This window comes from Lathyrus oleraceus, chromosome 5 (genome assembly GCF_024323335.1).
Source record: "Lathyrus oleraceus cultivar Zhongwan6 chromosome 5, CAAS_Psat_ZW6_1.0, whole genome shotgun sequence".
Taxonomy (NCBI): domain Eukaryota; kingdom Viridiplantae; phylum Streptophyta; class Magnoliopsida; order Fabales; family Fabaceae; genus Lathyrus; species Lathyrus oleraceus.
In genome coordinates, this window is record NC_066583.1 from 300,448,752 (window position 1) to 300,471,060 (window position 22,309).

The following is a 22,309-nucleotide window of genomic DNA, read 5'->3' on the forward strand; positions in this document are numbered from 1 at the left end:
TCATCATGAACGTGGGAACTCCAGAAGGGAAGGATTGATCCAGTCACTGCGTTTAGAAGCAAAGAAACAGGATATCTGAAGATATAAGGGCTATAGCAAGATGAGAACCTGATGGAGGCTTAAGTCGTTGTAGTTGTCTTTTCCATTTCTTTTGCAATTACCTCTTTAAGGAATTGCTTCCTATTGTAAATCACCCGTTTCACGGGTTCATCATCAATAAAAAGCATTGTCATTCAGATACGCTCAGTCTTTTATAGTTTTCTTTCCTTTTGTTTGCAAAGATGAATAAAATTTGTTAATAAATAATGCTTTGGAAAATTGTGGGGAAATAATAATAATACATTCAAAGCGAGCATGAAGTTGCTCTTCTGTGAGAAGTGTCTGAAGGATAATCACTGTGTCCAAGATATAATGGCCCGGTCCGTGTAGGATGTTTGGTCCAGGAGTCTCGCCCTAGTTCAGCTGACTCCTCATGGAGAAAGATAGTTAGCCTGGTGGTTCAAATCCAGCTTGGATGTTCCGGGAGGCCCGACGCTTACTCGGTGTTATCTATGACTCAGGAGACCGTAATGTTGAGGTCAGATCCCCGTGTCATTTCCTATCATGCCGTCTAGCCAAAGGCCTGACCAGGCATTTGTATTGCGTATATAACAATCATGCATTACATAACATTGCATCCCCGAAAAGGACGTAGCATATTCCATCAATATGGAGCATTACACCACACAAAATAAACATGCATAATTGTATAAAAGTCTTTCTCGAAAGCATAAAAAAGGAAGAGAAAAATCATCAGCTGATACTTTCTTCCTCCCCAGTTGCGAATAATCCCCTGAAATCCCCGAGTGGTATTCCCCGCAGGTTTTTTCGAAACTCCCCCTGAGGTTGCCTTTTGCAAATACCTTAGAAATCTTCAACCAGTTGTCTGGGAGGTCCCCATTTCTCTTTCAATACTCGTCCGTATTGATCTTCAACCCTCGTCCGTGTTGATCTCCAACACGCGTCTGTGTTGGTACCGTATTCCAATACTCATCCGTATTGATTTGCAATACTCGTCCGTGTTGTTAACTTGTGTCACTACTCGTCCATAGTGATCTTCTGCACTCATCCGTGCTAACCTGTTAATACTCGTCTGTATCGATATCCAACACTCGTCCGTGTTGTTACCCTCTTTCAGTACTCGTATGTATTGATCTTCAACACTCGTCCGTGTTGTTACCTTTCTTCAATACTCGTCCGTATTGATCTTCAACACTTATCTGTATTGATCATTTCTTTCAATACTCGTCCGTATTGATATCCAACACTCGTCCGTGTTGTTACCTTTCTTCAATACCCGTCCGTATTGATCTTCAACACTCGTCCGTGTTGATCATTTCTTTCAATACTCGTCCGTATTGATATCCAACACTGGTCCGTGTTGTTGCCTTTCTTCAATACCCATCTGTATTGATCTTGAACACTCGTCCGTGTTAATCATTTTAGTTCCAATACTCGTCTGTATTGATCTCCAACGCTCGTCCGTGCTGATACATCCTCTTTCAATACTCGTCTGCATTGATCATCAACACTCGTTTGTGTTTATACCTTCTTCCAATATTTGTCTGTATAGATCTTGAACACTCGTCCGTGCTAATCATTTTAGTTTCAATACCCATATGTATTGATCTTCAACGCTCGTCCATGTTGTTACCTCCTTTCAGTACCCGTCCGTATTGATTTTCGACACTCGTCCGTGTTGATCATTTCATTTTCGATGCTCGTCTGTGTCGATCTCCAACACCCGTCCGTGTTGATCATTTCATTTTGATACTCGTCAGTATCGATCTCCAACACTCGTCTGTGTTGTTCATTTCGACACCCGTTCGTGTTGATCCCTAGTGAAGTCGCCATCTTTCGACACTCGTTCGGGTTGGCCTTCTTTCTTCAATACTCGTCTGTATTGATCTAAACACTCGTCCGTATTGATACCTACTTTTTCCATACTCATCTGTGTGGATCCCTGACACTCGTCTGTGTTAGTCTATATCACCCGTTTGTGTTAACCTCAACGCTCGTCCGTGTTGTTAAACCATTCTTGATACTCGTTTGTTTAGTATCCATCACTCGTATGTATAGACCTCACCCTCCTTCTTAGCCTTTTGCTCAGAAGATTTTTCTAGTACATAGGAGTCGTTGCTACCTGTTGTGCGAGGAAATCGTAAATCCCCAGCAACACGCCTTCGTTGACTTTGCGAACTCCCGTTTCTTTTGCCGTCACGAGATCCTGCGGGAATACCTTGATCACTTGTCACATCCCAAAACGTGATAGGGGAGGAAAGAAAAAAGTAAAAAGAAAAATGAAAAGCTTGTTCATAAAAATACCGAGAGCCTGTTGAAAAAGAAGAATAAATCACATTGCATCAGCATCATGCATATGTCATGCATCTATAACCTTCCGTAAATATCCTTCGACCAAATAACATTTCAATCCCCAGCAGCTGCCTTGCACAAAATCTATCTCGTTCACCCTATACCTCAGTGGAGAAGTTCTTCGTGACCTATCTTCATATTTCATTTGTTCTTGGTTGGAAAATTTTCCGATATTCTAGTATTTAATCCCCTCCTACCTTCAATGTTCAGAAGTTGTTGCTATCCGTGCATTCAGGTTTGAGAAGATTAAATAGGGGCAGCTGTCATACCCCAAAATTCACCCTACCATTCACAAGTTCATCTAGGTCACTAACCCTAAGCATTTGCATATCCTGATAAGCATTCATCTCATCTATACGTTCATTGTATCATAACACATTCCACTTGCATTTGAAAGGACATAAAATCATGGGTTCAAGGGTGTTATCACACGTGGCATTGGATATGGGGCCTACAAGGTTGAGATCCATCTGGTCATTCATTGGAGTTTCATTGGCTTGTTCAACAATTCATCAGAAGTCTACTTGTTCATGATCTTCATGCTTGGACCAATGGGCATTCATTCAAGATGTCACAATCTGTTGCTTGGTCGAATATCATTTGGTTGACTTGGATTGATCGGGTTTCGAATCCTGGATTGAACTGTTTTATTTGGTTTAAGAACATTGACATTTTCGGTCGTATCCACATCCATTCCACAAGAAAACAAACATTTTTACCTAAGTTGACTTTTGGTCAGCTGTTGACTTTTTGGTCAACCAGTTGACCAAAGTCAACCTTCTAACCAAAAACCATTTCTTAATCATCTTCATATTTTAAAACCATTCCTAATCATTTTCATAAACCACTCTAAACCTATACCGCTTTCACATTTTAATTCATAGCCATGTTCAAATTCATTCCAAATATCAATTAATTCAAGTCATGTCCATATGAATTCCATACCAATCTTATTTCATTCAAGAATAGAAAATTTCATTAGAAAGCATAAATAAGTCCATTACATGAGAAAATTGCAAAAAAAAATGAACTTTGACCAAATTGTTGACTTTGGTCAACAGTTGACTTTTGGTCAACTTTGAACAAAGTCAACCAACCTACCATGACCATCCTAAATCCCTATCCCAATCTCAGCCTCAAGCTCCCATTTCCCATTTTTTTATCATGTTAGGCCATGGCATTCTTTGGGTTCATAAAGATATTTTGTTCCCTTTTTACATGAATTCATATAGTAAATCACAAGTCCATATAACAATCTCATACAAGCATGTCTAGAAAGAGATTTTAAAATTGACTAAAAAAAGGGGGGTTTACAATTAATTTGCATAGGAATCGTTGTACATAGCATATAATGGGTAATTTTGCTACAATTTCAATGCCCATTACATATGTCATTGCACGTTACATACTTGAACCCGAAACATAACTGAAAAAACCGACCAAACAATTTCAAAACCACGAACTACGAAAGCTCTGATTTCTCACTTCAACAAGTGGGCATACGTAGGCACGAGGATCCATTCCTTGGCGAGCACACTAATTTAAAATCTACCTCCATCTCCGCAAACCTTGGCAAGCAAGCATTCGATAAACAATACACACGTAAGCGCAAACATCCTAGATGGTTTCCATGGAGTACCATGGATGTGAGGGGTGCTAATACCTTCCCCTTGCATAACCGACTTCCGAACCTGTTCGTGGTTGCAACGACCATACTTGGGGTTTTCTCGATATTTTCCCTTTCCTTTGGAATAAATAAAAACCGATGGCGACTCTGTATTTTTCGCGTAGCGACAAGTATCAAATGATTGATGGAAGAGGATTATATTTGGCATAGTGGAAACTTGTAAGTTTCTATTTCATAATTTTTATTTAAGTAAACATGTTGTCATTTTTTAGATTTAATAATACTTATTAAAATTGTTGTTGTTTAGTTTCGAGCCGAGTTAGATTGTTGTCAAATGTATAACTTACGTTATTCAACAAGTGTATAAGAAATCTTGGAAGAGATTTCAAGAACTTTCCAAGAGTGAAAAAGATGTTTGATTTAAAAAATTTAAGGTATAATGAATTTATTTTAAGTTATTTTTATTTTAATTAATTTTTTAATTATAATTATCTAACAATTTATTTGAATGTCATACAACATTGCAGGAAAAGTGTACGTGAGAAGTCATTAACGAGGCTAGGATTACAAAAAAAATCGGAGCAGAACAACAATCTGAGTTTCTGAGATGCTACGGCGTTCTAAACGTGGTTGGGAAGAACAAAGTGTTCGTCCTAACTGGATAGGCAATAAAGTATTTGATAAACTTTTTGTCTATTGAGATTCGCTAGTTTTGAGGCAAGATCTGAAATGCAAAGAAAATAAGAGCATCTGAAAATGGGGGTAACCTTAATGCAGTTGGAAGCATTAGTATCGTTGAACATGCTCGACGCATGGTAATTATAACTACTTTTTAAATTTATATTCTGATTTACTATATATTTTTAATTAAAGTTAATTTTATTAATTAGACTAAGGATTTGGGGAGACCCCCACGAATGAATGAGATGGTTGCAAAGACTTATACCAAAAAATTGGGGGATTTTGTTGACGAACATATCAGAAGAGCTTTCGTAAGTTGTTTATATTTTATTATTTTATTTAAATTAATTTTTGTATATGAATAAATTGTTTAAATTATATTAATATTTAATTTCAAATTTGTGGCGTGATTTTAACGTGGCAACTAATTTAATCTTGTTTGTGACGTAAAAATCACGTGGCTATATTTCATTATTTATTAATTTAATTCTTGTATACAACTGAATTGTTTAAACTATCAAACATTGCTCATAAATTTTTAGTTCAAAATCCTCAGTATACTCCGATATGTTCAAACCCGATTGATGAATGTGTGGATCTTTATATTTGGAGTTTAGTAAATGGAGGGAGATGACCTAATGAGTGTTTTTTTTTTATTGTTAGATCTTTGGTCGGCAACTATAGAATATTGGATATAACTTTATTTGAAAGAGTTGCGGATGGGAAATGAACGTCATGTCCATCATAATTGACACCCAAAATGATGGAAACAGTGCGACAATTGGTGCTTACTGAGGCGAGACGCGGGTCTGCAGAACGTGAGGTGGCAATAAATGCCCAAATGGAGGCAATGAAGAAGAAACAATTTGAGATGAAGAAGAAAATACGTCAATTGCTCTCACAAAGAAATCAAATAAATAATTCAACGGGCGGTGATGTGAATGAGGATGATGACGTGGATGAAGATATGGATGATGATGTTGATTGATTTTTCTATTGTTATTTTACTTTTAAATATTAGTTTTTGTAAAAATATTTCTAATTATTTTGAGTTTAATCATTTTTTTATTGAAATTCATATTTCTAATTATTATTTAAAAATATTCATATTTTTAATTATAAATTGAAATTCATATTTTTAATTGTAAAAAATTCATAGTTCTAATTATTATTTATAATTTTCATATTTTTATTAATTATTAAATATTTTTTAATAAAAGAAATCTGCGAAATATAAATCTTGTGGCAAATATATTATATAATTTCCTTTTTGTGGCGTGTAAAACACGACGCTAATTTGACATATTTTCATTTTTGTGGCATGAAATTCGCATGGCAAATCTGTCTACCTATGTCAAAAAGGTTTTTTAACAGCGCATCTTAGACAGCGCTTTTAAAAGAAAGCGCTGTCTAAGGTTAAAATAAAAATAAAACACGGAAAATGTTCTAAAAAAATAATGAAAGCGCTGTCTAAGGGGGGGTCTTAGACAGCGCTTTTAGAAAGCGCTGTCTAAGACCCCCCCTTAGACAGCGCTTTTAGAAAGCGCTTTTAAATATAGACCTTAGTCAGCGCTTTTGAGAAAGCGCTGTTTAAAGTCTTTCAATTAAAAAAAAAATTAAAACCAAAAGCGCTGTCTAAGGTGGGGGTTTAGAAAGCGCTTTTGGAAAGCACTTCATGCTTCCAAGAAACCCAATAGCGAGGGACACAGCAGAGCTTCCATCTTCATCAAGCCCTAGCAGCTCCGCCAAAACCAGACCCTCTTCTCGCAAACACAAACCCTCCAAAGAAAACGATCCTCCTTCAGATCACAACATCATCGTCCCTTACTCCCCCTCCCATGTCAAATCCAAGAGTCCGTTACCACCAAGACCTCCTTCTTCCAACCCTCTCAAACGCAAACTTGCTCTCGACACCATCGCCGTCGAAAATTCACTCCCGGCAACTACCGATTCCGGCGTTAAGGTTTTTCTCATCCATTTAGGGTTTTTAGATCTTGTTAATTTATTATCCGATTTCTTATTTTGTATCTGTATGTGTTGTGTAGGTTATTGTGAGGATGAGGCCGTTGCGGAAGGATAAGGACGAAAGAGATCCTATAGTTCAGAAGATTTCTGGTGATTCGTTATCAATTAATGGTCGTACTTTCACCTTTGATTCTGTTGCTGATGTTGAAGCTACTCAGGTATGGTTTCTATTTTTGTTTCTGCTCAAACTGTTTTTGAGTTACTTCATTTCTACTGTGGTTGAATTTTCTGATCCTGTTTTTCAGCTTGACATTTTTGAGCATGTTGGGGTTCCTTTGGTGGAGAATTGTTTGGCTGGTTTCAATAGTTCTGTCTTTGCTTATGGACAGGTTTCCTTTTTCTCACTATTAACATTTACTTGCTTAATTTGCTTCATTTCTCATAGTGTTGTTCTTGTTAGGTATTAACATTTGGTATTTTGGTTGCTTATTTTGCTGCATTTCTCATAGTGCTGTTCCTGCTAGATATTAACATTTAGTTGCTTATTTTGCTGCATTTCTCATAGTGCTGTTTCTGTTAGATATTAATATTTAGTTGCTTATTTTGCTGCATTTCTCATAATGTGTTCCTGTTAGATTTGATGTTTTATGTATTCTATTTGAAATTGTTAGACGGGGAGTGGGAAAACGTATACTATGTGGGGTCCTGCCAATTCTTTGGCTGAAGAAAATGTAGCAAAAGAGCAACAAGGACTTACACCCCGTGTTTTTGAGAGACTGTTTGCGCGCATAAAGGAAGTAAGAGTTCAGTTCTATTCCTAATTAAATTATTTGAAGACCTCTTGAAGTGTTTTGGGTTGTTTACAGTTTTATTTACCGCACAGGAGCAAACAAAGCATTCTGATCAACAACTCAATTATCAGTGCAACTGCTCTTTTCTTGAGGTTGGTTGTTTATCTATTTCTTTCAATGTTCCTGATCTTAACTTTGTCATTTTAGTCTGCATAATAACACAATGTTTTTGCCAGATATACAATGAACAGGTCACAGATCTGTTGGATCCGAGTCAAAGGAACCTTCAGGTAGAACCTAAGCATTAAAGGTTTTATTTATTGTTTATCATGTTTCACTGCTTTATACCGGAACTGATTTGTTATCCTTTATTCAGATTAGAGAAGATGTCAAATCAGGTGTGTATGTTGAGAATCTTACAGAGAATCAAGTGTCTACAATGGAGGATGTTACTCAGTAAGAAGTACACGGAAACATACGATTGTGATCGAGTTGAAGAGATTGTAGACGCACATGGTTGCTTTGATTATAAGTTATATCTGATAATGCATGATTTCTTTATTTTTTTGTTTTCAATATCTTTGATTATAAGTTATATCTGATAATGCATGATTTCATTATATTTTTGTTTTCAATTGCTTTGATTATAAGTTATATCTAATTAATGTGTACATTTGTAGTATATGTTATGACTTGTAAATGTGTACATAAATTTGTATATATTTTGATACATTTAAGGCAAAATTGGTTTGAATTGGTATATATATATATATTTGTTAGCCAAAAATTGGTAGAAAAAAGGCCAAAATGGCATATATAAAATGTGATAATTGTCTGTCAAAATCTGGTTGAAAACAGGTAGAAATTCTGGTTTATAAACCTGGAAAAAATGTGGTTTAAAACAAAAGCTTCAAAAATTTTCGTATACCTTAGACAGCGCTTTTGTAAAAAGCGCTGTCTAAGGGGGGGATTAGAAAACGCTTTAGGCAAAAGCGCTGTCTAAGGTATACCTAAAAAATTTAAAATAAGAGGGTCTTATAAAGCGCTTTTGGCCAAAGCGCTGTCTAAGGGGGGGGGGGGCTTAGACAGCGCTTTTAAGATTTTAAAAAGCGCTGTCTAAACCTTTAGCAGCGGAGGTTTAGACAGTGCTTTAAAGCGCTGTCTAAGGCTAAAAAAAGCGCTGTCTAAGGTCTTGTTTGTTGTATTCTAACTTGTGGCTGAGCATGTCTGTTATATTAGTAGAATTTTGTGGCGTGATTTTCACGTGGGTAAAAAGTTGCCACAAGTGTCCTCCCGCATAATGGTTTCACGTCGCTAATGCGTGAAAATCACATGATTAGGATAATAGTCTAAAAGTCTTACGAAGTACCACCTTTGTGTCGTTAACTCTTTGTTACCTATTCGGATAACAAAATCAACCGTTCAATTGATCCACTTTGTAAGACTTTTAGACTTACAACAGGTGTCAACGGATCATGACTCTGTCTCACACACCCACCCACCCACCACACACACACACACACACACACACACACACACACACACACACACACACACACACACACACACACACACACACACACACACACACACACACACACACACACACACACACACACACATATATATATATATATATATATATATATATATATATATATATATATATATATATATATATATATATATATATATATTATATATATATATATATATATATATATATATATATATATATAAAGGTGCCTAAATTAAAACTACTAAGATCTAGATTATCATCTAGAATATCTCAAAATATTTATCTACATAACTGAAGAAACGCCATCTAAAACATCCAAACACCAAGGGTCATCAATCAAGCCTGCCCTTGCCTTTCACCTGCAAAGCACTACCTAAAAAACAATAACAATAGTGGGGTAAAATAATAATCTTAGTGACCTCCCTATCTTATGGGTCCACTCGGCTCTACAAGATTCTATATCAAATTCCCTAACTCGAGCTCCTCAACTCGGGACACTTTTGTACACTTACACAATAGATCGAGACTTAAGTATCTAAGGGATATTCGCATTGTATGGAAACATGTAACTTGAGTTCATATAACTCAATAAGTCACTATTCAGAAAATGTCATAAAACATCCTTTTCCGATCGGACCTACGTTTAGGGAAAGGCTTGAGTCACTGATGTTTATATGATTTGACTTTCTTGTGGATTCAGGTTCTCCATGAGACTTGACCCCACATCAAGAACCGTCACTCGTATGGGACTCAAATCCACTTGGAGTATCTTCCGCCGTATGCGACTCGAACCCACTTAGGCGTCCACCTCTCCTTCATGGACTTAATCCGTAGTCGGGACTCAAATCCATTGTGAGGCACGAATCATTTGTGCCACGTCCCAATTCTACTTTACATAAGTATCTTAATTGGGATGTGCATGCTCAAGGGTAAAATTCCATATACGTGACTACGCTCCTCATTCTTATGATTGCACTCATCAATCCTTAGGTGAGCATATCCACCAATTCTCATAATATCACAACATGTTCCATATAAAGCCTATTAATTCATACTTAGCGATTACTCATTAGCGGTACACACCGAGGTACTTTCGTGTCCAAGCATCACCACCTAAGCCATTTATCATAACCTAAGTTATCTTTTCTAATCATTTTATCTCAATCTCAACCCTAGGTTAAATCACACTCATTTTCATGAAATTTGATCAATCATTGTTAATTCAATGCATACACAACATAGTATAAGTTATAAGGCTTCCATAATAACATAGAAACATGTAGTTTTTGGCAAAATAAAGAGGGGCCAATATATTGTTATGTTGCTTCTGTTAAACATTTTTTTTCCAAAACAAGACCAATCGATTGGTCCATTGGTGTAATCCATTTCCATCAATGTTTATTCAGTTTTTACAATATTATTGTAGAATCAATGATTGGTTCTGGATTCCTCTAGAAAGCAATCGATTGATTCATGTTTCTTCTCCACAAATACCACTTTTAAACACATCCTTTCCAATCTTAACAACACTAAACCAATCCAATTCATAAACCAACACAGGTTCAAGTGATTATGAGTCATAGCTTCAAGAAACAAGACATAACACAAAAAAAATCCACATTAACATAACACAAAACCCAAATTTATCACAACACTGAACATAGTAAGATTTCTCACCAAACAATATAGACCAACATGGTTCATAAGTAAACATGTAATAACAATTAAAAAAACATGCATCATTATCAATTTTTATGATTAAAGTAAAAAAAAACACAAACGCTAAGTTTATAATCCATGAATTTCTTTCCCTAAATGCTAACTATCTAGAGCCCACATTGAAGATGAATATTTTTTAGAGATTTTTGAGATGAGATGATTAATCCAAGCTTTGATTTCTCTATTTCCAAGCTTTTCCCTTTTGCTTCTTTTCTCCTCTTCTTCTTTCCCTTCTTTCTCTTTTTATTTCTATTCTCCTATTCTCTTCTTATTCTTACTAACTTTTTTTTAGTTCTTTATATATATATATATATATATATATATATATATATATATATTAATAAAAGAAAGAATGAGTGGATGATAAGAAAAAGGGAGGGAAGAAAATATTTTAAAGGATATTTTTATCTTCTAGAGAGTAATTGACCAATTATTAGCGTTATAAAAAATGTTTCTCTTTTTTTTAAAATTAATAAAGATCAACATTACAAAGTAAGAATTAAGCTCATATGAGTTCACTAATTACTCTATTTATCTCAACTAACAAGTAATAGAGCATATATGAACTCAGTTTGTCTCAACTGACAACAAATAGAATACATATGAACTCAATTTGTCTCAACTGACAACAATTAGATAATTTTAGAGAATATGAGATATTACATTCCCCCCTCTTAAATAAAAATCCATCCTCAAATATAAAGATTACCTAGAAGAGATAAGGATAAACTTCTCGCATTTTGGACTCTAGCTCCCAAGTAGCTTCGCCCGGATGTGATTCATCCCATTGAACCTTGACCAAAAGAATCTCCTTGTTTCTCAATAATTTAGTCTCACGACCTACAAGACGACTGGGTTGAGGCTCGAAAGAAATGTTTGTTTCCATTTTAACAGTATCTAGAAGAACATGCTGAAGAGAGTTGAGAATAAACTTTTAAATTGTGATACTTGAAAAACATCATGCATATAAAGAGGGTGGTAAGGCCATTATGTACACTAATTCGTCGATCCTTCCAATGATCTGATATACCCTTATGTATCTCGTACTGAACTTCTGTGACTTAAAAGACCCTTTCAATCTCAGTCTCAGTGTAACTTTCAAGAATACGTGGTCGCCTTCTTTGAATTCCAACAACCTCCGTCTATTGATAACTCTTATAACAATCTTGTGACTTTTTCGTTTCTCTTGAATCATATTTATCTTTTATGTGATCTCTTGAATAATTTTTGGGCCTAAGATTCTCTCTTCACCTACTTCTGTCCAACAAAGAGGTGTCCTGCATCTTCTCCCAACTGCCTAGTCCATAGAAATACTATCCCATTTCCACATCGAAATTTCCAATGGTTGCAACAATCCACCTGGCCTTTGGTGATCAATCTTAACTTGTTGGCACACCACACATTCAGATACATACTCGTCAATATTCTTCTTCATGCCCGACCACCAATAATTCTTTTTCAGATCTTGGTACATATTTGATGAACCCGAAAGAGTGGTAAATACACTTTTGTGTGCCTCCTCCAAAACTCTCCTTCTTAACTTCATATCATTTGGAACACATATTCTTTAATTAAATAAAATAAATTCATCCATGGCTTGAGTGAAACCTGGTTTAGTTGACATTACTTGTAATTCCTTATCCAACATTTGACTCCGACGAATCTTTCCCCTCAAATCAGAAAGACATTCAAATTCCCCATCATTATACCATTCTGAGTCCATGTAAATGGAATATTGAGATATTGAAACTATTATAACCATTCATACTCCAATGTCATTGATTCCTCCTTGTGCATCTCCTTCTGACTTAACACATCCGCAACTTTATTCACCTTTCCTTGATGGTACTTTAATTCAAAGTCAAAATCATGTAAGTACTCCATCCATCTTCTTTGTCGCATGTCCAACTCTTTCTGATCAAATAGGTACTTCAAACTTTTGTGGTCACTAAAATTTTTAAAATAAACTCCATAAAGATAATGACGCCACACCTTCAAAATAAACACAACATCGACAAGCTCAAGATCATGTGTCAGATAGTTCTCTTTATGAGTTTTCAACTGTCGAGAAGCATAAGCCACAACTTGACCATTTTGCATCAAGACTCCACATAGTCCTTTCTTAGAGGAATCACAAATTACTTCATAAGACTTACTAGGATATGGAATAACCAAAACAGGTGCCATAGTCAACCTTTCCTTTAGACTCCTGAAACTTTGTTCACACTTTGAATCCTAGTTAAAGGAAATCTCCTTCCGTGTAACTCGAGTCATCGTTAAGGCCAACTGAGAAAATCCTTTGATAAACCTTCTTTAATAACCTGCCAAACCATGGAAACTCCTAAGTTCGGAAGCATTCTTCGTCCTTTCCCGATTAATAACTATTTAACTTTAGATGGATCTAGTGTTTCCCCTCCTTGTGATATCACATGACCAAGAAACTTCACTTCAGTCATCCAAAACTCACACTTGCCAAACTTTGCAAAAAGTTGTTTCTCTTGCAGTACCGATAAAACAATCCATAAATACTCCTCATGCTCTTGTGAACTACGAGAATAAATAAGGATGTCATTGATGAATATCACCACAAATTGATCCAAGTAAGGTTGGAATATCCGATTCATATAATCCATAAAGATAACGGGTGCATTCGTCACTCGGAATGGAATTACAAGGAATTCGTAATGACCATATTGGGTTATAAATGCAATATTTGATATGTCAGAACTTTTAACTCATATTTGATGGTAGCTGAATCACAAATCAATCTTAGAGAACACACAAGATCCTTTCAGTTGATCGAGAAGATTGTCTATTCGAAGTAAGGGATACTTATTCTTTATGGTAGCTTCATTCAATTGACGATAGTCAATGCATAAGTGCATTCCACCATCACCTCCTTCAATAGAAACACTAGGGCTCCCCATGGTGAGACACTTGGCTGAATAAAGTGCTTATTCAACAATTCTTCCAATTGATTCTTCAATTCCCTTAGCTCGAGCAGTGACATATGATACGGAGCGACATATATTTGGTTTGTCCCAGGTATCAGATCAATAGAGAATACCACTTCCTTTTCTGGAGGAAAAGAAGTAACATCCTCGGGGAAAACTTCAGGAAACTCGTAAGCTACAGGAACTTGTGCAACCTTCAACCTTTCACTTGATTCTTTGGTGAGAATTAAAAGAACAAACTTTCTTTCTCGAATAAACAATTTACCATACCAATTATACCTTTCAAAATAGTAGTCATCACATCCTTCGGAGTAGCTTCATCAATTGGAATAATAATTATTTTTTCCTCGTATCCAATAAACACTGAATTGGCAGAAATTCAATCCATTCCTATGACCACGTCAACCTTCTTAAGTGGTAAGCATATGAGGTCAATATGAAAAAAATATACCATTCACCGATAGTAAACAATTCTCACACACCCATTGTATTTCCACAACATCATCTGCGGCGGTAGTTACCACCATAGAGGGGGATAAGGGAGCCGCTTTCAATGCAAGGCGCTCCATACATTGAATCGATATAAAATAGTGAGTTGCTTTACAATCAAACAATACAAAGCAAGGATGATTATTCAAGTGACACATACCAACAATCAAATCATTATTTCCTTTAGCCTTCTTAGCATCTAGAGTATAAACTCGACCCATATTCTTCCCCTGTACATGATCCTTCCTCTGAGGGAAATCTCTAGCAATGTGATCTTCAAAAATGAAACCTCTTACACAATTGACATTGAGGAGGTTGGGCAGTTTTTTGAATCATGTACTTGCTTCCCCTTAAAAGTCTAGAGCTTAGGCTTAAATTGATAACTTGGTCTTCCTTGATCCTTTTGACCAACCCTATACTGATCTTTCTCCCCTCAGACCTTTTTCAAACTATTCTCAACAACATAACATTATCTCAACAACTTCGCGTAAGTAGTGAACTCTCTTTGAAAAAACACTGAGAGATTTCACCCGTTAATCCAAGCATAAATTGATCTACCTTCCATTTCTCATCAGGTGCGTACATGGCCTGTTTGGAGTAAGCAGCCATATCCTCAAACCATTCAGCATACTCAGCCGCTAACATGTTACCTTATCTAAGTTGTTGGAATTCAAACTCTTTATGAGTCCTCAAGGTACTTGGAAAGTACTTATCCAGAAAAAAGTGGTCTTAAAATGTTCCCAATCCTTAGGTACTCCCTGATTGGTCATAAGGGTCGAAGCACTCTCCCACCATCTGAGACACTCTTTCTAAGTAGGACAACCATTCACGAACCTTCACTAGATCTAAACCACCTTGAAATTCAGGAGGATTCATTCTAAAGAAGTCTCAGAAACTACCACACATAGCTTCTTCTATAATGACTTGTGGATAAAGACCATTGTTCATTTGTTGCATCATTTACTGCATGAACTGGTTTTTGTTGTTGTTACATCTGTTGCACAAACTAAGGCCAATGAACTCCATCGCTCCCAATTGTCGGTTCCAGAGTCGCATCACGAGATCTGGGCCTACCGGGACCTCTGCGTCTATCATCCATGATCTTATATGTCATACAAATAGAATTAAGTTGATCATGCCTAATACCATAATATATGACATTAAGAACAATGACGACAATACACATATAAGGCAGATAATGACTGACTTATGATTTTTACGGCAGGGTTGATGACCGACCTACTCTGATACCAATTTTAACACCCACATAATATATATATATATATATATATATATATATATATATATATATATATATATATATATATATATATATATATATATATATATATATATTATACATAGTGTAATTGGTACTGAATACTCACAAGATTATATCGACAACATTATATATACATTCCCAAAAGAAATAATATACACTTATGGCACAATATATATACAAAAGTGTCTAAATCAAAACTACTAAGATTTATATCATCATCTAGATGATCTCAAAATATTTATCTACACAGCGGAAGAAACGCCATCTAAAACATTCAGCCACTAGGGTTATCAAGCAAGCTTGCCCTTACCTTTCACCTGCAAAGCACTACCTGAAAAACAATAACAATAATGGGGTGAGATAATAATCTTAGTGGGTTCCCTATCTTATGCATCCACTCGGCTCCACAAGGTTATATATTCAATTCCCTAACTCAAGCTCCTCAACTCGGGACACTTGTGTACACTTGCACAATAGAGTGAGACTTAAGTATATATGGGATATTCAGATTGTATAGAAACATATAACTAGAGTTCACATAACTTAATAAATCATTATTCGGAAAATGTCACAAAAAATCCTTTCCTGACCGGACCTACGTTTAGGGCAAGGCTCGGGTCACTGATGTTTGTATGATTCGACTTTCTTGTGGATTCAGGTTCTCTATGGGACTTGAGCCCACACCAAGAATTGTCATTTGTATGAGACTCGAACCCACTTGGAGTATCTTTCGTTGTATGAGACTCGAATCCACGAATCCACTTAGGTGTCTGCCTCTCCTCTATAGACTCAATCCATAGTTGGTACTCAAACCCATTCTGAGACACAAATCATTAGTGTCACATCCCAATTCTACTTTACATAAGTATCTTAATTGGAATGTGCACGCTCAAGGGTAAAATTCTGAATACGTGACTAGGTTCCTAATTCTCTTGATTGCACTCATCAATCACTGGGTGATCACATCCACTAATTCTTATAGCATCACAACATGTTCCATACAAAGCCTATTAGTTCATACTCAACAACTACTTATTTGCGGTACACACCAAGGTACTTTCGCATCCAAGCATCACTACCTAAGTCATTTATCATACATAAACTATGTTATATTTTCTAATCATTTTATCATAATCTCAACCCTAGGTTAAGTCACATTCATTTTCATGAAATTTCATCAATCATTGTTAATTCAATGCATACACGTTATAGTATAAGTTATCAGGCTTCCATAATAACTTAAAAACATGAAACAAGTGGTTTTTGGCAAAATAAAGAGGGACCAATTGATTGCTATGTTGCTTATGTTAAACATTTTTTTGCCAAAATAGTAGGACCAATCGATTGGTCCATTGGTGTAATCGATTGACATAAATGTTTATTCAGTTTTTATAATTTCATTGCAGAACTAATCGATTGATTATGGGTCCCTCTACAAAGAAACTGATTGGTTCATGTTTCTTCTCCACAAATACCACTTCTAAACATATCCTTTTCCAATCTTAATAACAACAAACCAATCCAATTCATAAACCAACATAGGTTCAAGTGATTATGAGTCACAATTTCAAGAAACAAGACATAACACAAAAATAAATCAACATTAACACAACACAAAACCCTAATTTATCACAACAACACTAAACATAGTAAGCTTTCTCACCAAAACAACTTAGACCAACATGGTTCAATATCAAGTAAACTTGTAACAACAATAAAAAACACGCATCATTATCAATTTCTATGATTAAAGTAAAAACACGTGAACCTTAAGTTTCTAATCCATTAATTTCTCCCCCTAAATGCTAACTATCTAGAATCCTCCTTGAAGATGAAAATGTTTGAGTGATTTTGTGAGATGATATGATGAATCCAAACTTTGATTTCTCCACTGCCAAGTTTTTCCCTTTTTTTTCTCCTCTTGTTCTTTCTCTTGTTTCTCTTTTTCTTTCTATTCTCCTTTTCTCTTCTTATTCTTTCTAATTTCTTCTTTTTATTATATATATATATATATATATATATATATATATATATATATATATATATATATATATATATATATATATATATATATATATATTTTACTAACAAAAGAAAAAATAAGTGGATGGTAAGAAAAGGGGAAAGAAAAAAATATCTTAAAGGATATTTTTATCTTTTAGAGAGTAATTGATCAAGTATTAATGTTACTAAAATGTTCATATTTTTATAAATTAATAAATGTCAACCTTATAGAGTAAGAATTAAGCTCATATGAATTAACTAATTACTCTATTTGTTCCATCTGACAAGTAATAGAGTATATAAAAACTTACTTTGTCTCAATTGACAATAAATAGAACATATATAAACTCAATTTGTCTCATCTGACAACAATTATACTATTTTAGAGAATATGAAATATTACAAAAACTTTATTGCTACAATAAACTTTCCTAGATGCTACTAATTTTTCAAAATGGATCATGGAAAAACACGTGTCTCTATTTAGTCAACACCTTGGGTTATAGTTGGATATTTAAAGATGAGGCCTAGGTTGCCCCTGTTAAAAATATGGGTAACTTATCCATTTGAAATATATTCAATCAAGTTATGACAAATGTGTTCTAATGATAAAATATATTAAAGATATAAATCCAATCAAGTTATTACACTTGTCACCTTATAAATGGATCCATATCATAATGAGTAATTTATCCAATCAAGGTAACCTAAAAAAACATATTTTAAAATGAATGGAGAGTGTAATGATACTAACAAAACAGAATAAAAATGTCATTCTTTTATTTGAATAGAAAAAAATTAGAGGACATAAATGTGACCCAACAACTAATGGCTCGTTTCAATCAATTTTGCTTTTCACTTTTTAAAATATGTTTTATAAAATTGTTTTAAAAAAGTGTTTGTAAAAAGAAAACTACTTAAAATTTTGTTTGGTAACATGACTTTTTAAAATTGTTTTAAAAATGAGAAAATAAAAATATTCATTTGGTAAATTATTTTTAAAAACAGTTTAAGAGATGAGAAAATAAAAAACCTATTTGATAAGTCGACTTTTAAAAATTGTTTTTAACTAATATAAAATAATAAAGGTTTTTATTAATTAATAATTAATTTTTTTAATGACATATAATTAAATATACAAATGTATAATTTTATTATTAAATAAAGTCGAGATGAATTTTTTTTTAAATATATAATTTAATTCTTTTTGGAGTTGAGTAATAACTTGTTCACACAAAATATTTTGTTAAGTACGATAATATATCAATATTCGAAGTATATATCAATTGTTCTTGATTGAACGTGAATTTATGAATTGATATTTTTAATAATTGAGGTTTTATTTCTATATGATTTATTTATTTCCGTGCTTAACGTTTTGCTCTTCCTGATAAATTGAAAATTTACGGTTCTCTATTAGAAAGAACTTTCAACAGTACTGCTTGATTGAACTATTTTAGATTAGTTATCACTTAAGCCTGGAGGTATTAACTAGAAATTATATTGTTCTTGATAATCAAATGCGTGTGTACATTTACAATCTACTATGGACATAAGGTTTGATTTGAATACCAAAGTTTTATTTACTAAAGATTTAAGAATAAATAAACTTAAGAACTAGTGATTTGTAGGAATAAAACAAATTCTTATGGGATTAATTTAGGATATCAAACGAGCTCAGGTTCAAACTCTTATTCTTAACACACTTTTCTCTTATTATTTTCTACTCTATTAAATTTTTCTTAGTTTTATCTTTTTGCAAACAAACAAATCTTAAAATCCCAAGTATCTTTTTTTAAATGAAAATTAAATTGAATTCTAAAATATAACGTCTTCGAGATTGATCCTATGACAACTATCGATATTACTATTTTGGAAGATTAATATACTAGCTAATTTATCAATCACACAATTAGTAGGAAAGCAGTCTCATGATACACATAAAGTAGTCTCCACACTCTTATCGTTATACCTCTTAACTTTTGTGAAAGACGTGTTAGTCCATGTTGAAAGTGTTTTTCTTATTATGTTATGTAGACTCTTATCATTAGCATATTCTTATAGAATTTTTTCTATTGATATGTTTTTACTCTAGTAAAATATTTTTATCAGTATATTTTCTGTTGATATTTTTAATTACGTTTTTAGCAATTAATTTGGTTTTAAAAATTATTTTTTATGTGCAAATAAGTTTCATACATATATAATTTGTATGTATTTAATATGTAAAAAAGTTTAATTGAATTAAAATAAAGGGTGATATTATTTTATAAAATTAATTATCTATATATTTATTTAATATAATTTAGTTGGATGTATGTTTAAAATATTTTTAGAGTATATATTAAAAATATATATATATATATATATATATATATATGAGAAGTGATTAACGTTTTGACTCTTTAGATAAAAAAAAGAGAACTTGCATGGATAAAAATAAAATAATAATCTTTAATAAAATAAAATAATAGAATTCTCACATTGATTTGTTATAATTTCATTATGCAACATACTACAGAAGAAGAAAAAAAAGCCTCTTAATCATCCATCATTGTGACACTATAAATAACAAATCAAAAAATTATTAAAATGCCATTAATGAAAACTGATTGATTGTTTCCGCGTGTTTTCATTTCTCCAAACTAGAGAACATAAAATGCAAATAATTTTGCCATATAGATCATTCATGTCACTAACAAAGGAATCCTCGCCAAGATTATAAGAAGCTGAGATATACTGTAACTTAGAACTCCACGTAACCCATACTCAATATGATGAGCCATTTTCATGGGTAGAGAAATCCTCCATCTATTAAGAAGTCGTTCTTGATTCTCTTTAACACACACTTAACCATCGTAGAGAAATCCATACATAAGACAGATAACTTCATCACTTTCTACAAAATAGAATTAACTCACATCAACATTCAACCGATTTAGCACTTACTATAACAATATACATATACAAAAGCCTTCAAATATACAAGAAACACATGAATAACATTAACAACACTATAATCAGTGTAGAATAATTAATTCATACAAGCTAATAGATAGGGTATTGATGGATGCAATCAGACCATGGTCCCTTATGAGCCTCTCCAAGTATTGGCCTAATACACTTCAAAACCACACTGCAACACTTACTCCCACTTCCAACTCCAACTACCAAAATCTGTTCCCCTTTATGCACTCTTTCCTTCGCTTCCAAGTAACAAACTTGATACCACAATGATGAAGAATATTGGTTTCCAAACCTATGCAGTGTCATCAAAGCACCTTCAATCTCTCTCTCACCAAGATTCATCTTTTTTCCTACTTCTTTTAATGCTCCACCATAAGGTAAACAAAAATGATGGATCACTGTCTTTAAATCAGGCAAATTATATATTCCCTCAGATTTCATAAACTTTTGTCTTTTCACAGAAACAATATACCAAAATTTCTCATAAATAGACAACATTTGAGAACTCAAAATGGAAATATTTGAAACAAGTACTTCACCAACTACCTGAGGTATGTCTCTATTTAGTGTAAACCCAAGTTTTCCATCTGAATCTTCTTCCTTTGTAGCAGAACAATAAGCCTTATCATCAAAGGCTCTCTGTGTTCTAAGTGTCCTAATTAGCTTGTATTTTGCAGTTTTACTTGCTTCTTTTTTGTTTGAGAGAAGAATTGCTGCACTTCCCATCCTAAAGAGACAGTTGAGAAGCAACTTGGATCTTTCTTTACCTTCATACCAATCATTCGACAAACTCTCCGCGCTTAGAACAATAGCATTAGAGTTTTTGTTCACTCTAAGAAGATTGTAAGCCAAATCAATACAAAGGGCACTAGCACTACACCCCATACCAGAGACATTATAGCTTTTAATGTCACTTCTCATAGAATATTTGTTAACAACCATAGATGTTAAAGAAGGCGAGGGACAAAATCCGCCGCAGTTGAAGATAACTATGTTTATATCAAAAGGCGAAAGGTTGGTTTTTGCGAAAAGATCATCCATGATAGGGAAAATAACCATGTGAGCCTCTTTGATGGATTCAATATGATGAGCTTTTGGTGGAATGTAGTGTAAGGAAGGAGGAAGACAAGTGTTTTCACTCTGACCAGATGAATGAAGGATTTTTTTCATGAATGTTATGGTTTCATTGTCGAGACATGATTCAGACAAAGAAGCGTTTTCAAGAAATGTTGAGGAAGGTATCCTACAAGAGGTTGGTGGTTTAAGACATGAGACATCAATAAGGTATATAGGAGAGGGGTTTGAGAACAGTTTCTTTAGAAGGAAACAAAGTAGGAGGAGAAAGTATAGGAGAAGAAAATGGAAGTGAGTGCATCTTGAAAGGAGATAGTTTGATATGAGAGTGAACTGAGTATCTTTGTTGAATACACAGACATGGTTTTGCTTGGAAGTAGCTTCCATTAGTGTGGCAATAATCGTCTTTCATTTGTATCCTTTTTATATAATGTCGTGTGTAACTTTTGTTGTGCTACTTATTATTTAATTTGCGAGACTAATAGTTGAGTTAATTATTTATTTTGGAAAGAATAATACTTTTGTCTCGTGTTGGACAAGTGCTTAAGAGTGGTTCAATTCAATAAAGGGTGCTTCATTCACTTGGGCACGGATGGGACTTCACTTATAGAGAACCCACATAGAAGCAAGACCTTCTTTTTCATCCTGCATCGACCACATCCAACGGTTGCCAACACTCTACGTTGGATAAATTGGAAATGGTTTTAACTTTCTTTTTTATATAAGTGTGATCATGAATCGCACTCAAAAAAATTTTATACACAAACTTACATAGGTCTATTTCACTCAAACAACAACTTGACAGTTGAAGTTGAAGTGATAACA

General features: G+C 34.0%; 4 protein-coding genes across 4 annotated transcripts; 1 reads left to right on the top strand and 3 right to left on the bottom strand.

Moving 5' to 3' along the window:
* Window positions 1-6,395: 6,395 nt before the first annotated feature.
* LOC127080318 (kinesin-like protein KIN-12B) lies at window positions 6,396-7,936 on the top strand. Its single transcript, XM_051020649.1, has 7 exons — window positions 6,396-6,683; window positions 6,766-6,903; window positions 6,991-7,074; window positions 7,357-7,482; window positions 7,569-7,628; window positions 7,713-7,766; window positions 7,853-7,936. The coding sequence occupies exons 1-7, from the start codon at window positions 6,396-6,398 to the stop codon at window positions 7,934-7,936; spliced, it is 834 nt and encodes a 277-aa protein (XP_050876606.1).
* Window positions 7,937-11,423: 3,487 nt separating this feature from the next.
* LOC127080319 (uncharacterized) lies at window positions 11,424-11,909 on the bottom strand. The gene is made up of 2 exons (XM_051020650.1): window positions 11,745-11,909; window positions 11,424-11,624 (listed from the first exon to the last, which is right to left on the bottom strand). Exons 1-2 carry the CDS (start codon window positions 11,907-11,909, stop codon window positions 11,424-11,426), a joined length of 366 nt encoding a protein of 121 aa, XP_050876607.1.
* A 1,659-nt stretch (window positions 11,910-13,568) lies between these two features.
* LOC127080320 (uncharacterized) lies at window positions 13,569-14,378 on the bottom strand. The gene is made up of 3 exons (XM_051020651.1): window positions 14,120-14,378; window positions 13,948-14,031; window positions 13,569-13,882 (listed from the first exon to the last, which is right to left on the bottom strand). The coding sequence occupies exons 1-3, from the start codon at window positions 14,376-14,378 to the stop codon at window positions 13,569-13,571; spliced, it is 657 nt and encodes a 218-aa protein (XP_050876608.1).
* A 5,977-nt stretch (window positions 14,379-20,355) lies between these two features.
* On the bottom strand, window positions 20,356-21,972 carry LOC127084118 (3-ketoacyl-CoA synthase 5). Its single transcript, XM_051024511.1, has one exon. It carries the CDS (start codon window positions 21,869-21,871, stop codon window positions 20,492-20,494), a length of 1,380 nt encoding a protein of 459 aa, XP_050880468.1. The 5' UTR covers window positions 21,872-21,972; the 3' UTR covers window positions 20,356-20,491.
* Between the last annotated feature and the right edge of the window lie 337 nt (window positions 21,973-22,309).

Coding starts and splice junctions, on each gene's coding strand:
- LOC127080319 (XM_051020650.1), bottom strand. CDS start 11,909: ATGATTCAAGAGAAACGAAAAAGTCACAAGATTGTTATAAGAGTTATC. Junction 11,625..11,744: donor TCAGTACGAGATACATAAGG/GTATATCAGATC, acceptor AACTCTCTTCAG/CATGTTCTTCTAGATACTGT.
- LOC127080318 (XM_051020649.1), top strand. CDS start 6,396: ATGCTTCCAAGAAACCCAATAGCGAGGGACACAGCAGAGCTTCCATCT. Junction 6,684..6,765: donor CTACCGATTCCGGCGTTAAG/GTTTTTCTCATC, acceptor TGTGTTGTGTAG/GTTATTGTGAGGATGAGGCC. Junction 7,483..7,568: donor TGTTTGCGCGCATAAAGGAA/GTAAGAGTTCAG, acceptor TTTACCGCACAG/GAGCAAACAAAGCATTCTGA.
- LOC127084118 (XM_051024511.1), bottom strand. CDS start 21,871: ATGGAAGCTACTTCCAAGCAAAACCATGTCTGTGTATTCAACAAAGAT.
- LOC127080320 (XM_051020651.1), bottom strand. CDS start 14,378: ATGGGTCGAGTTTATACTCTAGATGCTAAGAAGGCTAAAGGAAATAAT. Junction 14,032..14,119: donor TTGTTTACTATCGGTGAATG/GTATATTTTTTT, acceptor CTGCCAATTCAG/TGTTTATTGGATACGAGGAA. Junction 13,883..13,947: donor GATGACTACTATTTTGAAAG/GTATAATTGGTA, acceptor TTCTCACCAAAG/AATCAAGTGAAAGGTTGAAG.